Below are 14,327 nucleotides of genomic sequence, written 5' to 3' on the forward strand. Positions count from 1 at the left end.
CTTTTTCAAGTGATTGCAGAGGTGTGTCTCATCTGCTGATTGGCCCATAGTTGACAGCTCCTGGCTTCAAGAACAGAGACAACCAGCTCTTGTTCTGGTTCCCAATGAGTGCACATCTCCTCTGCTCCTGTGTGGTTTAACTACTAATAGAGAAAGTTTCAGCCTGCGTGCAGATAATTCGTGATCAGGAAAATTGACAGCTTCCAGCTGTGAAAAGTTGTGCTTTGATGGTAGGTTTTAGATAGACTGAGGATAGATTGTAATTACTAAGAAAAATATAGCTCTACTTCAAAGTTTAATCAAATCTTGCTGTTCTTGAAAGCAGGGAAGACTGGTAGTGAGTCTCAACATCTCATGTAAAGTCTCAAGTTTGCCTGGGCTGGGACGAAGGGGACAATACTTCTCATAAACTCCAAAATGAACCCACATCTATATAAGCCTGGCTCATGAACAAGGTTGACCTTGTAACAAAGCTCAACATGGACACCAACTGGACAAATGAGAGTGTTGCAGGTGGAATATCATCCTATGTCTGTGAGAGTTCCCTTTGTGTGCTTAATTTGTTAAATTCATGGTTTATACAATTGAATGTGCCTGTAAATGTTTTTAAAAACCACAAAAAAAACATTAAATAAAAAGATCATCTTTAAGAATCTATAGAAAAGGGTTATTGTGACCATTAGGTCAAATAGGACAGTATGATATTCATGCTAAAGGCACCACCAGTGTTATCAACTTGTAACCAGTATCAATTGTTCCATATTATATACATCTCTTCTCTCTATGCATCTCTTCCTGACCTTGTTCTTCTTTATTTGCCCATTTTTCAAATTGTTCCAACAGTCTTTTGTGAATTTCTGAAATGAGGCTATAAACAGACACTGAACTAAGTGCATTGCCACAAAACCTTTATAATCATCACAGCCTACGGTCAATCCTTTTTCCATGAAAGATTTTAATTTCATACTCATTGTGATATTTGCATCTGAGGTAGAAGATCTGTTCTTAGTCATTTGTGTTCTCTTTCTTTTTCAGATAAAGTTTATCATCTGTTTTCAATTCTGTTTCAACTTTAATCTTTTTTCTCACCTTTTTTAATGTGCATGTGTCTATCAACCTGCTCTGATATGGAAATTGCACAGACTCCCTGTAGGTTTCAATTTAAATGGCGTACACTCTTTTATCCTTGCTGTCATCACAAACTTTTCAAGGTATTTAACACTTTCTTCTAAGATAAGAATCAATCCCTGGTGTCAGTGCCCATCACGTGATTACATATTTACCATAAAAATGGATTGATAAGATAAAAGTATTTTCATGACCAATATATTTTAAATATGTATGGTATTGGTGCAAGACCGTTTTTTTTGTTTTTTCTTTTGTATTGGTATTCAAATCACATTTTCCCTGTCTAACTCTCTCTTAGTTTAACTTTCCCTTTGAAACTAAAAGAAAACAATTCCACTGTTAACTGGAGTGGAATTGAATTTAGGTTACCATCACCTGATCGCATCTCCCTTGGATGGTTGTGTTAGTTCCCTTAGGCATTGTGTGTCTCAGTGTTAAACCCATAACTGAAGCACCTGCACTTCAACCTGACAGAATTTATTGGCGCAAATTATCCGTGCCAGAGAAATTCAGCAGACAAAGGCAAAGATGTGGCATAAGAAAGGACTTGAAGTAATTTTAACTCACAGGAATGGTTGCCGCACCATTATTTTCGACAACAGTCAAGTCTTTATTGATCATTAGTGGTTCCATTGGAGACACCAGACAACAGCAACAAAAACAGAGCGGCATAGAAACATAACATTTACCAAGAAAACACCCGGAATCAATCAAATCAAATAAAAACAGCTTTAAACGATTTTCAGCAAAGTTTCAAAGAGCAGTGGGAGCTGAAGCCCTTTTACAACAGTGAGTTGAGCATGACATCACAACAAAGACCTATTTCTGGCATGAGTGATTGGCAAAAAAAAACTATACCACATCATAAATTCTTCATTGTGAAATTCTATTATGCAGGTACTATACAGCAATCTAGAAATTCATTTTGCAGCCAACAGCTGTTTCTGTGTTTGGTTCAATCTACTTTAGTTGTTTCACACTTTATAGGAGAGTATTGATACGTTTGCATATAGTATTGGAGTGTGGAGAGGAAGTTGCATTGCTTTTAGTGAAGTTCACAGTAATATTTAAAAAAATGTTTTAAACGTGGTAACAGATGGCTCTATTCACAGTCAATGCCATTATGTTTTCAAAGCAAACATTCATATAACAATATGTTTGTGCTGTTGAATACTAAAGTGCCTCTAATACAATTTTAGTGTTCTTCCATTGTAAAAAATAAACCACAAGTAGTGTAACACCTAAAGATGTGTCCATGCAATATGTATAACTGATCCACTTGAGCCACATTGAAACAAATATTGCAATGATGTTAAATCTGTTATCTGTTATTTCTACGACAGTCCACCAAATGGGTGGAGAGGAGCACCATGTCTGAGCAGACCCATACAGTAACACGTGGGATGTGAGGAAGAGTAAGGAGGAAATCATGCTCATGGAGAAGGAGATAACAACATTATGACATGACACTGGGGTTATATTTGGGTGCTTGGAGGGGGTCAAACACCAGATCTGTGTGTGTGCATAAGTATGTGTGTGTGTATGTGTGTGTGTGTGTGTGTGAGTGCCCCGATCATGAGTTTGTGGGTGTCACTTGTTTTGATTGTAAATCACACTTTTCTTGTACATTTAAGTGTAAATGTGTTTCCTCTCAGTGAGCATGGACTCAAGGCAAACTGATAAAATCATAATGGTCTATAAAGAGCGTGTCACCATTGTACCAAAAAAATACAAAGGTATTCATCCATGCCAGTGTGCTCACACTCTCAGTGATACACATACACTCACACACACTCGAGAGGTGAAACCCCACAACAACCACACTTTGTGCACAAGTGTCAAGTGTTCAACCAAGGTTGGTAATGTTAGAGCGACCACCGGGGGGTGCTACTATACGGTGGCCAGACCGACGAGGGACATTGTCGTCAATCTGTGCCCCTGTGAAACAAAGATAAAATTATGTAAAAATTACTAGTAGAAATCTAACTTTTTCAATATAACATATTAAAAGCTTCAGAGGAATGACTGGGTTCTAAAGTATATTATCCCTGTTACCTGATAGGCTGAAGTTGGACTGGTGAAGATTGCGTATTGGTGGTGGCTGGTGAGCTGTGGGTGATGTTTTGGCCGACGGTGATGGTGTGATATATTTGGGGGTAGGAATGACATCATACACAGGACCATCATACATCCCACGAATAACACCCTGCTTGCCCTTAACCTGAATATAAAACACAGAAACACACAAGAAGCCAACTTATTTGTCATTCTCAAACAACAAAACAGTTTGTAAACTACTAGTTACCATAATACAGGACTACGTGGTTCATTTGTTTTGCTGTCAGCCACTGTGGAAATTATGACTTGCTATTAAAATATATATTCTTAAATTACCAGCATAGGTGGATAGCATGGTAAGACCCAAACATATTTCTTGTGTGGTTAAACATTGGTGTAAATTACATTGTTGGGTATCTATAAAAATGTCTAGCTTGTCTGCTTCTTGTAAAACTGTTATCGAATATCCATTTGATTCACATTCACTTTTCCAGTAGTCTAATGATTGGTAAACTAACCCTGGATCTTTCAATGGCAAATATTTTTAAATGTCACCTTTCTAATACTGCTTTGGAAATGTGTTTAAAACCATCCATGGACTGTACCTGGTTCCTGAACTTTATGCGCTGGTAAGCATAGTCTGGGAAGGGCTTGCGGGGAATGAATCGACCAGTACCCTGCTGTGCCTGCAGTTTTCCTTCCTCATATACCACCCGACCTTGACTCAACACCAGCACTGGTCCCCCACGGCAATCCAGGCCCTCAAAGATGTTGTACTCTGAAGCCTGTGTGGAGAGGGATCAAAAAGAGGGCATCAAGCAGGAGGACAAAAGAGAGCTCTTACATCTCCCCCCACCATTTGCAAAAGTGGTACCCTATACTGGCTCAGCCCACTGTGCTATATTAGCAAGCATTGTAATAGATGCAGGAAAATGCAGCATTTGAGGAGATGGGGGATGAATAAGTGAGAGGCTGAGGGCATATAGAAAGGAGAGACAGTGTGAATACAGGGGGATGGGTAGAGAGATGGTAGCACAGAATGGGTGAGGGGTGAAGGGGGATTATAACCTAAAGCCTGCACCAGTCTGGATTAGGGTCTTTGAGGGTGGTAGAGCGGACTGAATACATTAACTACTGTCTAATGTCTTCTCTGTATTGTGTCACATCGATCAAAGCAAATTTTCACCTCTTATCTGAGGCCATTCTCCTGAGTCTCATTTTTTGTCTTGAAATTTAAGGGATATTTAAATAGCAAACATTATATTATAAATATTTAAATAACAAAAAAAAACTATATATTTTCTCACTTACCTCTGTTGGCATCACACCATTTTCTCACTTACCTCTGTTGGCATCACACCATGCAGATCATTTTAGTTTTAATTGTCCAGGTTTTTAGACGTCTGTCTCTAAGATTTCTGCTGCAACCCCAATACAACAGGGGGTGAGTAGAGTTTCATTCATGGTGCTCAAAGGATTAAAACAACAGTGTCCTGATAATCTGCTGCCTTCATAGTCAACTCTTTTCACTGGAGCTACTTTCCTTTGAAGATCTGTATTCTTTTACAGTGTAATTTTAAAATTGATTCAATGTCTTTTTTGCAATGCAAAAAAACCCAAAAAAACATTGCTTTAGGTTAATAGAAATGCCAGACCAGAGCAGTTTTGTATGTGCATGTCATGTATTATTCTGACTCTACCACACCCTTGCAGTATTGCATCATACTGCGCACAGTAACGCCAGGCTCGACTGAATATCTCTCCAACTTAAAGATACACCTCAAATTTCTCTATACCTCCCGTGATCTTTCACTTGATTTTTATCCTATTTCACACTCTGCATATAAAACCTTCCTCCTGCAGCCTTTCTGCTGCACTCCTCTTTCATGTGCTTCTGCTCCCTCAGCAACAGATGCAGTATTTGAAGATAAGTTTATGAATATGTTTGTTAGTCTTTCTGTTTTCATCAACAGTTTACTCATCCTTCCTGTTCTATCAATCCCCCAGCCCTATTTTCCTTCGTCCTCACCGACTGCTGAAGTTTGGAAGTGATAGTTTTGATGGTATCAGGGTCCCAGATGACGATGTCAGCATCAGAGCCCACCGCTATCCGACCTTTACGTGGGTATAGGTTGAAGATTTTTGCAGCATTGGTAGATGTGACTGCCACAAACTGGTTCTCATCCATCTTCCCCATGGCCTGAGAAACAGAGAAGTGGGTGTTTATTGTGTTAGACAAAACCATCACGTTCCATCAAGAGTACAAAGAGTACACTTGCACACAAGACACACGCACATATATTCTCAGCGCTCACCACAGCCTTGTCCCAGACGAAACCCATTCTCTCTTCCACTCCATTGGTTCCCTCTGGGATCAGGGTGAAGTCATCTTTCCCAATTGCTTTCTGAGAAATGCTGTATGCACAGTGAGCGCTGCCCACCGCCTGTAGGTCCCCACTGTATCAAACCATAATACAAAAAACATCAGCATGCTTTTAACACTAGTAATTAACCTGAGAAATGTTACTTAATCCTTGCAGATTGTTGTCTTAAACTATTACTATATATTTGTGATTATATGTTTAATAAAAGGCTATCTGGTTGCAGAAATCTTTTAAAAACAGTATTCACACCCTTTCGTAGAAATAATGGTCAACACAGGACAAGAACGACATTCCTACTATTAGACACCAGGTGTCCTCATTGAGCATGTGCGTTAAAATACAAGTCATGAAGAAGGCCTGGGGCAGACAGGCCAGCCAGCTGAACCAGTCAGAATGATTCAATGCAGCTTTAGTACTAGTCCGAGGAAGCCTTAACTTTATCACATGAAGATAGACTGTATTATCAAAAAACCATCAGCACATACTCACTTAGCTCATTACATATAAGAGGCTGAATTTGACTGATAAGGAGTGATCTTTATCATAAATTCTCATCTAAGGACCCATATTCATTTGTTAATTACAGTGATTACTCCATGATATTAGGCTGTGGGATCATTGCCCAAATGCCATCACAGTGCTTATTATGGAAATAATAGATGTCACTGAAATGTAAGGAAAAAGAGCGTTTTTTTGTTCGCGTGTCTGAAAAAGAACCTAAAAATACACCCTGTCGCTTCAGCAGAAGCTCAAAGACAACAGCAGTATCACACCACTGGCGTGACAGCAAGGACCCGCCTTGAGAAGGTGGAGTTGCAGACGAAGGGTGGAGGAGCACAGAGGATTGGGGAGGAGGAGGAGGAGGAGAAGGAGGGAGGTACTTGGTAGCCAAGGCAACAGATGATGAAGGGTTCTGGTTCACTTGCTATTTATGGAATCGGGGACAGTCAAAAGTGCATTGCAGGAAGTTCCGTGCATTTTGTATGTTTGAGGTGAGACCTGAGGTGGGGCTGATCTGGTCCACTTTTTCCACTTTCATAACTTAATATTAACAATGTATGTAACTTATATATGATTAAAGTGACTTCCAAATGAGTTTGCAGTCCTTTATCAAATATCAGGTCAAGCCAGCTTTTCCCTACCCCTCTTCTCTTTATGCATACACCTTCATCTTCTCTCCATCTGTTTTACTTTTTTACTAAAGCTAGTTTGACATTGTGCATTATATTAGCAGTTGCTTGTGACATGAATACCAAGCTAATATCTAAGGGGACAAACAATGAGGATTAGCTCCTTGTATGTGTCTCCTTTGGAGTCATCAAACTGATTTACATTTCACATTGTGCAGAGGTCATAGCTAAATTAAGATTTTCATCTGTCTTCACTCTGCATGAATATGAAAATGTTCCAGTGCTCATTATCAACCATACCCTGTAAAACACTGGAACCAAGCATTTAAAGATGACTTCAGTGAATTTGCATCTACTACTGAAAAGGTGAAAAGGAAATGTCATACCAGGACAGAAGTGTGTTGAGATGGTCTGGGGTTGTAGGGTCAGGACTCAAAGGTGGAGAAGTCACATAAGCCGCTGCTTTAGCCCAGTTCTTGCTCCAGTAGTGAGAACCATCAGTGGCCAGGCTAGCTGTAATTGGTTCCCCAAAAACCACAGAACCTAGTGATGAAGAGAGTGGTAAATTTCAGTTCAGACTGTGAAAAGCTGTGAAAAGTAGAAGAGTGAGTAAAATGTAATCATGCAAACATAGACATATTGAGAACCTGATGAGCATGAGCTAGAAATGTAGCAACAAGAAAGAGAGACTGACCTTTCCTCCGGGCCTGGGTAATAGTGTCGGCTGCACTCTTGCTCATCACCTTGGTGATGTAGACTGGACAGTTGACGCGGTTACCAAGGGTGATGGCACGGAACACCGCCTCAGCCTCCAGCTGCATTGAAAGGAAGTGAAAAGGAGTTAAAACCTATACAACAATGGATGAATGAATGAATGGAAAATGAAAATTATATCACCTCTTCAGGACGACTCAGAGGATGGCCTTCAGGTCCAGTGATTCCCATCCCAAGGATTTTTCTCTGTTCCTGAAACACAAATAAAAATAATTGTAATATTACTGTCAGCATTACATACTTGTCAAGTCATGTTTTACCCACAAGACTCATGTCTTAGTGCTTTTGCTGGCATGTCGTGGCTGTAAAATGAAAATCTCATGGTCTGTCACACTATCGAAGAAAATGAAGTGTGCATTTTAATCCTAAATACCAGTGCACTGTAGGCAGCTCTTGTCGGCTTCAACTGCTCTGCTTCTGACAGCACAGTTAGGGACACAATGAAACTGGGATGAAAACTGCACTCCCACCCCTTTCCTTTTTTTTTTTTTTGTTTGTTCTCAGTTTTCCATCACATATCTGCCTATTTCTGTTACAGTTAGGTTGAAAAGTATATTATTATCATTCATCAGCACTCCCATTATCATTCATTACTCTTGTTTATCTTCACATACATCATGGTTTTTACCATAATTGTCTCCTTAATCAGGACCATCATCTGCATGATCACCAATTTTCATCACTGCTGTCATCATTGTCAGCACCTTTCACCCACACCATCTTAATCACCATTGCATCATCATCATTAGTGTAATAACAGTCAACAGCAATGGTGACCAGCCAGGAAAAAACTGTCATTTCCTATGCTCAGCAGCTGCATCAGCAGCAACATTAATCCTTTCTCTCTCTGAGAGCAGGGGAATTATGTAACTAGAATATCTCTTAACTGCAGTGGAGATTGCAGGGAACTATAAAGGGAAACAAACGATTGCTGGTAATTTAGTTCATCCATTTTTTATATTCTTCTTGATATCACCACAGCAAATAGCTGTGGCCAGAATGAGTTAAGACACTAGCACATAGGCAGGTGGTGATGGTGCAAGAGGTAAAAGGCTGGTTGCCACTACCAGACAAAAATAGAACGGGTTAGGTTGTACTTACCTGAGCAATCAGGTCTCCATTTTCAGCATGAACTAACACCACAGCACCCAGTTTCTTCAAGAAGCAGAAAGCCTCATATAGCTGGGGAAGAGAGGACAACACAAGAGTTTAAAAGTGGAACCAAACAAGCAGAATGACACATACTGTATGAGGACATTAGTACAGTATTAGTGATTTGTGCCAATAGTGATTATGAGAAATACCTGAGAGTCGGTCATCTGGTACAAATCCTTATAAGCCATGTAGACTTGGAAGGAGTTGATACCTGACAACAGTAGAAATTAGCAGCCTCAGTTATTCATGGCAAGAGGGTGATGAAGTTGAAATACCAAAATTGACCAACAAACTCGTCTGACACAAAAAGCATGCAGAGCTTGTTGAGCATCTGAGCCAAGAACTACAACGTTCAACTCACAAGCAGCTGCCTTGGCTCAGCTTCTGAACTGTTTTGTAGCTGCCCCAAAAGAAAAGTGATTTTTTACTTTAAACAGATTACAAGCACATTTATACTCTGCCACCATGATAGGAGTACAATGAAAACAATGGATTTCCACTATAAGAGGATTCAGCACTAGGCCAAATTGTTTCTATATCTGTCCCTCTTGTTTTTGCGCAGTGGGTTCAAAATAGGGATAAACAAGACACTGGAACAAGAATTACAACAATTACCAGAACACTAAGATATATTGTAATAACAAGAGATTGATGTACCTTTCTCTTGCACCAACAACTCCAATTCATCTTTAACAGTCTCATTCCACTCAGGGATGTCAACATGTAGGGAGTAGTCACAAGATGCCTTCTTATCTGCAGCCCCCTGCCAGCGCTCAAATGCTTCCAGCAGGCTGTCCCCAGGCTGGGGGGACACATGGTCAACTAAGAAGTGGGAAGGGTTAATATACAAAGAGTGCAATTTCAGTGCATATGTGGTTATAGTATTGTAGCACATGTATGCCACATTCATCTACACTCACTAATCATGGTTGTGCCCCCAGCAAGGGCAGCCTTGGTGCCCTGGAGGAAATCATCAACAGGCTGTGTGCCCAGGAAAGGCTTCATCAGACAGGTGTTGACATCTATCCCCCCTGGTATCACCATGCGGCCATTAGCTTCGATCACTGTGACACCCCCTGGAACAACCAGATTCTCCCCCACCTGCCTACCAAAGATAAAATATGCATGGACAAGGAGGTGCAGAGATGACAGGGAAAGATGTAGTGTAGGAAAATACATGAGTGTGCATGAGAGGTGTTTGTGGTGGATGCAGAGTTGTTAAAGAAAATATGGGGAATATAGTAGCAAAATCATTATCAGCCGCAAAATATTTTCAATACTGAAGCCTATATTTTTATGCCTCTTGCACTCTTTGACATAGCAAATATCTTGTATACGCACTTGATGAGGCCATCTTCGATGTAAACATCTGCATAAAGAGACTGGTCATCATTGACCACACGCCCTCCTTTAATCAACAGCCTTTCGCTCTGCAGGGGAGAGGCACAGAGAGAGGAGGAGAGAGAACAGGAGGTGGGCTGAATTAAGTCCTAACATTTTAATATATTGCACAATCAGTTATGTAATATATGACCATATAGCATTATTATGGCACAGTGAAGTGGATGAGGCTGGGTGAAAATGCATAGCCACATAAGTGCTTTGCATGGGTGTGGTCTCTCAAAGCTAATATTAATGTTATATGTCTTCCTCTCTTAAATGCATTCATTGTATATTGTATTAGATTGTCAGTACAATCAAATGCAGAATATTTAGAAGCACAGCAATAAAACAAGCACCATTTTTCTGCTAAGCACTAGTATCCACACCCTCTATCACCATGGAGGATGCCTGGCAACAGCATGAGGAAGATGTTATGTCTCCATGGTAACCTGTGATCATCCATGGTTGGAGATGAAGGCAGCTGACAGCCCTGCTGAATGCTCAGCATCTATACCCATGAGGATGCTTAAAAATGAAAAAAAAAATGAATCCAGTCAAATGGGTAAATTTCTGTCAACACCATGAAATGTAATTATTAATAATAATGACTACACGTTGCATTTGGCTTCATATTGCATTTAATAATAGCCTACCATGATAAAGTAAGGCTTTCTGCAGAATGCATGCTATATAGCTGAAAAAGGATGCACCTTTTCACAAAACCAGCGTCACACCTCTGCTGTTTTATGCCAGACATTGTTTCCTGACTATGCGATTCCCGGTTCGACCGTCACGTCAACTGAGTTAATCTCCTTGACAGGCAGCGAGATTACACAACACTGTCCAACCCACCGGCGAGAATACGCACTCGATTTCACAGAGGCATAAATAATTGCCACCTCTGTGTCATGGGTGGGCTATTTCACTTAAGAGAAACAGTAGAGAGGCCTTCTGCTCTTTGCCGCCTCACTAAGAATTTAATCCCATCTGCCGGCAGTGGCAGCAGGGATTTGTAGACAAGCGGATAGCTTCTCCGGTCAACGCTGACCAGGCCGGGTCGCTTACCGTCAGATGGGGAATGCTGTTCTTCCCCTGGTAACTGGTCCCAGACATGCTCTCTCCGTCACTCTACCCCCGGGCAGTCAACTCAGAAACGGGTTGCTGTGACACTAGCGCCGTACACTACTCTCTTGAGCCCTTTGTCTCCCGCGATATGTGTTGGTTATTGTTTCCTTATGTGTGTGAAGTAGAGAGCGATGAATCCGCCGCCGTACGGCTGCGTTAGGAAGCGTGGAGCGCGCACAGAGAAGGACAGGTGACTATTCTGTGCGTGTTTGCGTGCGTGCATGCGTGCGTGCGCGAGTGCAGGAGAGTCAGCCCGGTGGCGTTAGCGACCTCAAGAGAGACTGTGTAGACACTAGCGCCCTCACACCCCCTTTATAGTTGCTCACACATATCAACAGCTCACGTGAGATCACAATAACAATACAGGGAGAGATGGTGTCTGGCGCTATCCAGTTCAGCACCACAGACTAAACTTTACTCGACGTGTTTATGCATTTGCATAATTTTGGAGAGTTTTAGAGTTGCGTAGACGTAGACCAAAATGGCCAAACTGCAATGCAGCACATCAACAATCATACATGCAGACTGAAGCAACTGTCTCGAAAAAACAGCTCCCGAGGCGGAGAAATAGGCGTTTTTCCTAAACGAGGACAAAACACAATAGTTTTGCTTTTTAAAAAGAAATAATTCAAATCTGTATGGTTTCAGCCTATATAATAATGGTTATTTATTTGTCTAAGTAGGTCAAGTAGATTTCAGCCAGCTGTTTTCCTTGCGGTTTTCGTCATTGCAGTTAAATTTAAATTAAATTGACACATGTTGCAATATTGGGAAGCCTGTTTTATAGACAGGTAGCCTATATCTAAATTTCTACCAAAAAGCCATACAAATATATACAGAGAGAAAGCTAAGAACTGTCAATCTTACCGTCCCATTTTGGCTTCCCTTTCCAGATGAATATCTGACCTCAACACCGGGGCGCCCGTCGTCTCGATCGGGCGAGCTGGTTGGTGACCCCTCATGGGCCTCGCTGGGCGTCTTGCCAGTGGGGTCACCAGTGTCCAAAACCCTCTCCCGGCTCCCGCTCCTGGGGGTGCGGCTCCCTTTCCTCCCCACCGCGTAGTTATCGAAATCTATGGTCTTGCTTTCAAACGCCCCCTCCACGGAGCTGAACATCCCGTATGTTTTCCGCTGGTTCGGACCGGTGGTGATCGGCCCCGCCAGGTAGACAGGTAGCTCATCCTCCCGGTTCCACTGCCTTCTGCAGTCCGACATTGTGGCTTCCACCAGAAACAGAGGTTTCCCCAAACCTGAAGAGATGGAGACAGCAGCCTCGCTTGTGTTACGTCTAACCAGGTCACTGACAGTACCGCCTCTCCCGCACTCTTATTCGATGATGTGAACTGTGAGAGGCAGCTCTATCTGGCCTGCCTCCTCACTGAAACACACGCATACACACACACACACACACACACACACACACACACACACACACACACACACACACACACACACACACACACACAAATAAATGATGCTCTACTTTTGATAGGAGTGATGTGTTAGTGTTAAGCAGTTGAGATCCACAGGAGCCCAGTTTTTAACACACCCACAATTAAAATGAGAGCTATCGTCTGGATTTGTCATTGTCACCCTCCTCTCTCCCTTTAAAGCAGGGGTGCTGTGCGTGCTGAGCAGGTCAAACCATCAACGGATTAAACCAGCATGTGTCATCTTTTAACCGACATCTGGAAGAGTAGACATACTGGTAAATAGTCTGGTGTGCGCCAATCAGACTTGACCGCTGCTGTTATAGGGGCTGCTCTCTCGCCTTATTGTGGGCATATAATAAGAGCTGCTGCCCAGGTAAGTGTCCATCCTACAGCAGGAGCTGGGCCGTGTGCTGGGCAGTGACCTGTATGATCATTAGATATTTGCTGATGGAAGCCCAAAGTGAGACCTTAAATCGTGCCGTTCTCGAGGCCCAGGAGGATACTAGGAAAGGGCGAGAAAGGAGCTGAGAGATGTGTTTTCAGAACTAGCGCAGGGTGGACAGCTCCCAGGGAAACAATGCAACAAACACACAGTCTACCGTAGTAAAGATGTAGCTTACTTAATGCAATGCTTAGACATTTGCTTCAACTTTTCATTGAAGCTTTAGATGACTTCTCTTCTCTTGAGTCTTTGACATTGCGACAGTCATGTCTCACTCTTTTCTGCAATTTTATAGGTAAAGCTATGACTCAATGATTTAATCAGCAGATGAATCACTAACGAGGAAAATCATTAATTGCTGCTCTAAAAACGACATAGTCGTATATGGCGTTATACACCCACGGTTTCAAGTTAACTTTATAAGAGTACAAGTAATATACTTAAGTTAGATATTTAAAACATGAGTCATGATGATTTTTTGCCTGAATGAATACAGGATGTATCATCAATTCTTGATGATCACTATTAACAAAATATCAAGTCAATATGACTTCATGCATCAGTTTACATTTAATAGATAGATAATGAATGATAATTCACAGATTAAAGCACGATACGACCTTGTAAACCTAGCATGAAGGCCATTGGCTCATGCAGCAACATGTCGATGTTTGCATGTGGCCATGTACCAGTTTGATAAAAGAAAAACAAAACAATACAAAACAAAACAAACAAACAAAAATCAGCTTCATAGAGGCTGATTAAATTCGTGGTTATAAAAGACCCTTTACTATAACTGGAGTTCAGCTCAATTGGTGGCATATCAATTAGCCCAATGTATGAAGTGTGAATTAATTAACTGACAATCTATTAAGCGTTACCTAATCACATACAACAGGAATTAATAAACTGCCATTCGGATAATTAACCGTCTGATGGACATTTATCATTCCCAATTAGGGGAGAGTCTATTTTGAGAGGGCGGGCCCTAAAGTTGGCGTGTTGTTTATGGACCAGACACACGAGAGCTTGCACACTCAGTGTGCATCTCTGGTTTCGCATAGCTGTGTGGAGAGGAATGGACCCCAACAGGCAACACAGTCACAACTTCTAAATGCAGGAGGACAATTTGCTTTAAAATCGTGAAGAAATCTGCTCGTTTAGTTACCAAGTAAGGTTTCTTTATGTTACTTGAATGAGTGCTGCTTTGGTGCCGGTTCAGTGTTGAGAATTGTCTTGACTTGAGGTTCAGATTCCCTTCCAGTGTCCGTATTTGCAGGAGGATGCAAAAATTCAAATGGGAGGCTATGAATAA

The 14,327-nt window shown here is 41.4% G+C and overlaps 1 protein-coding gene across 3 annotated transcripts; it reads right to left on the minus strand.

Moving 5' to 3' along the window:
• Positions 1 to 2,883: 2,883 nt before the first annotated feature.
• Positions 2,884 to 12,352, minus strand: crmp1 (collapsin response mediator protein 1). Of its 3 annotated transcripts, none has more exons than XM_062428154.1 (14): positions 12,005 to 12,352; positions 9,971 to 10,059; positions 9,550 to 9,734; positions 9,287 to 9,451; positions 8,779 to 8,840; positions 8,576 to 8,656; positions 7,598 to 7,666; positions 7,395 to 7,515; positions 7,087 to 7,243; positions 5,502 to 5,643; positions 5,216 to 5,386; positions 3,792 to 3,971; positions 3,184 to 3,349; positions 2,884 to 3,066 (listed from the first exon to the last, which is right to left on the minus strand). In XM_062428154.1, the coding sequence occupies exons 1-14, from the start codon at positions 12,350 to 12,352 to the stop codon at positions 2,975 to 2,977; spliced, it is 2,028 nt and encodes a 675-aa protein (XP_062284138.1). In that variant the 3' UTR covers positions 2,884 to 2,974. The 3 variants fall into 3 exon arrangements, with proteins under 3 accessions (XP_062284138.1, XP_062284137.1, XP_062284139.1); XM_062428153.1 differs by having other exon boundaries at positions 11,993 to 12,352; XM_062428155.1 differs by lacking the exon at positions 12,005 to 12,352 and adding an exon at positions 11,078 to 11,125.
• Between the last annotated feature and the right edge of the window lie 1,975 nt (positions 12,353 to 14,327).

Source organism: Scomber scombrus, chromosome 2 (genome assembly GCF_963691925.1).
Source record: "Scomber scombrus chromosome 2, fScoSco1.1, whole genome shotgun sequence".
NCBI lineage: Eukaryota > Metazoa > Chordata > Actinopteri > Scombriformes > Scombridae > Scomber > Scomber scombrus.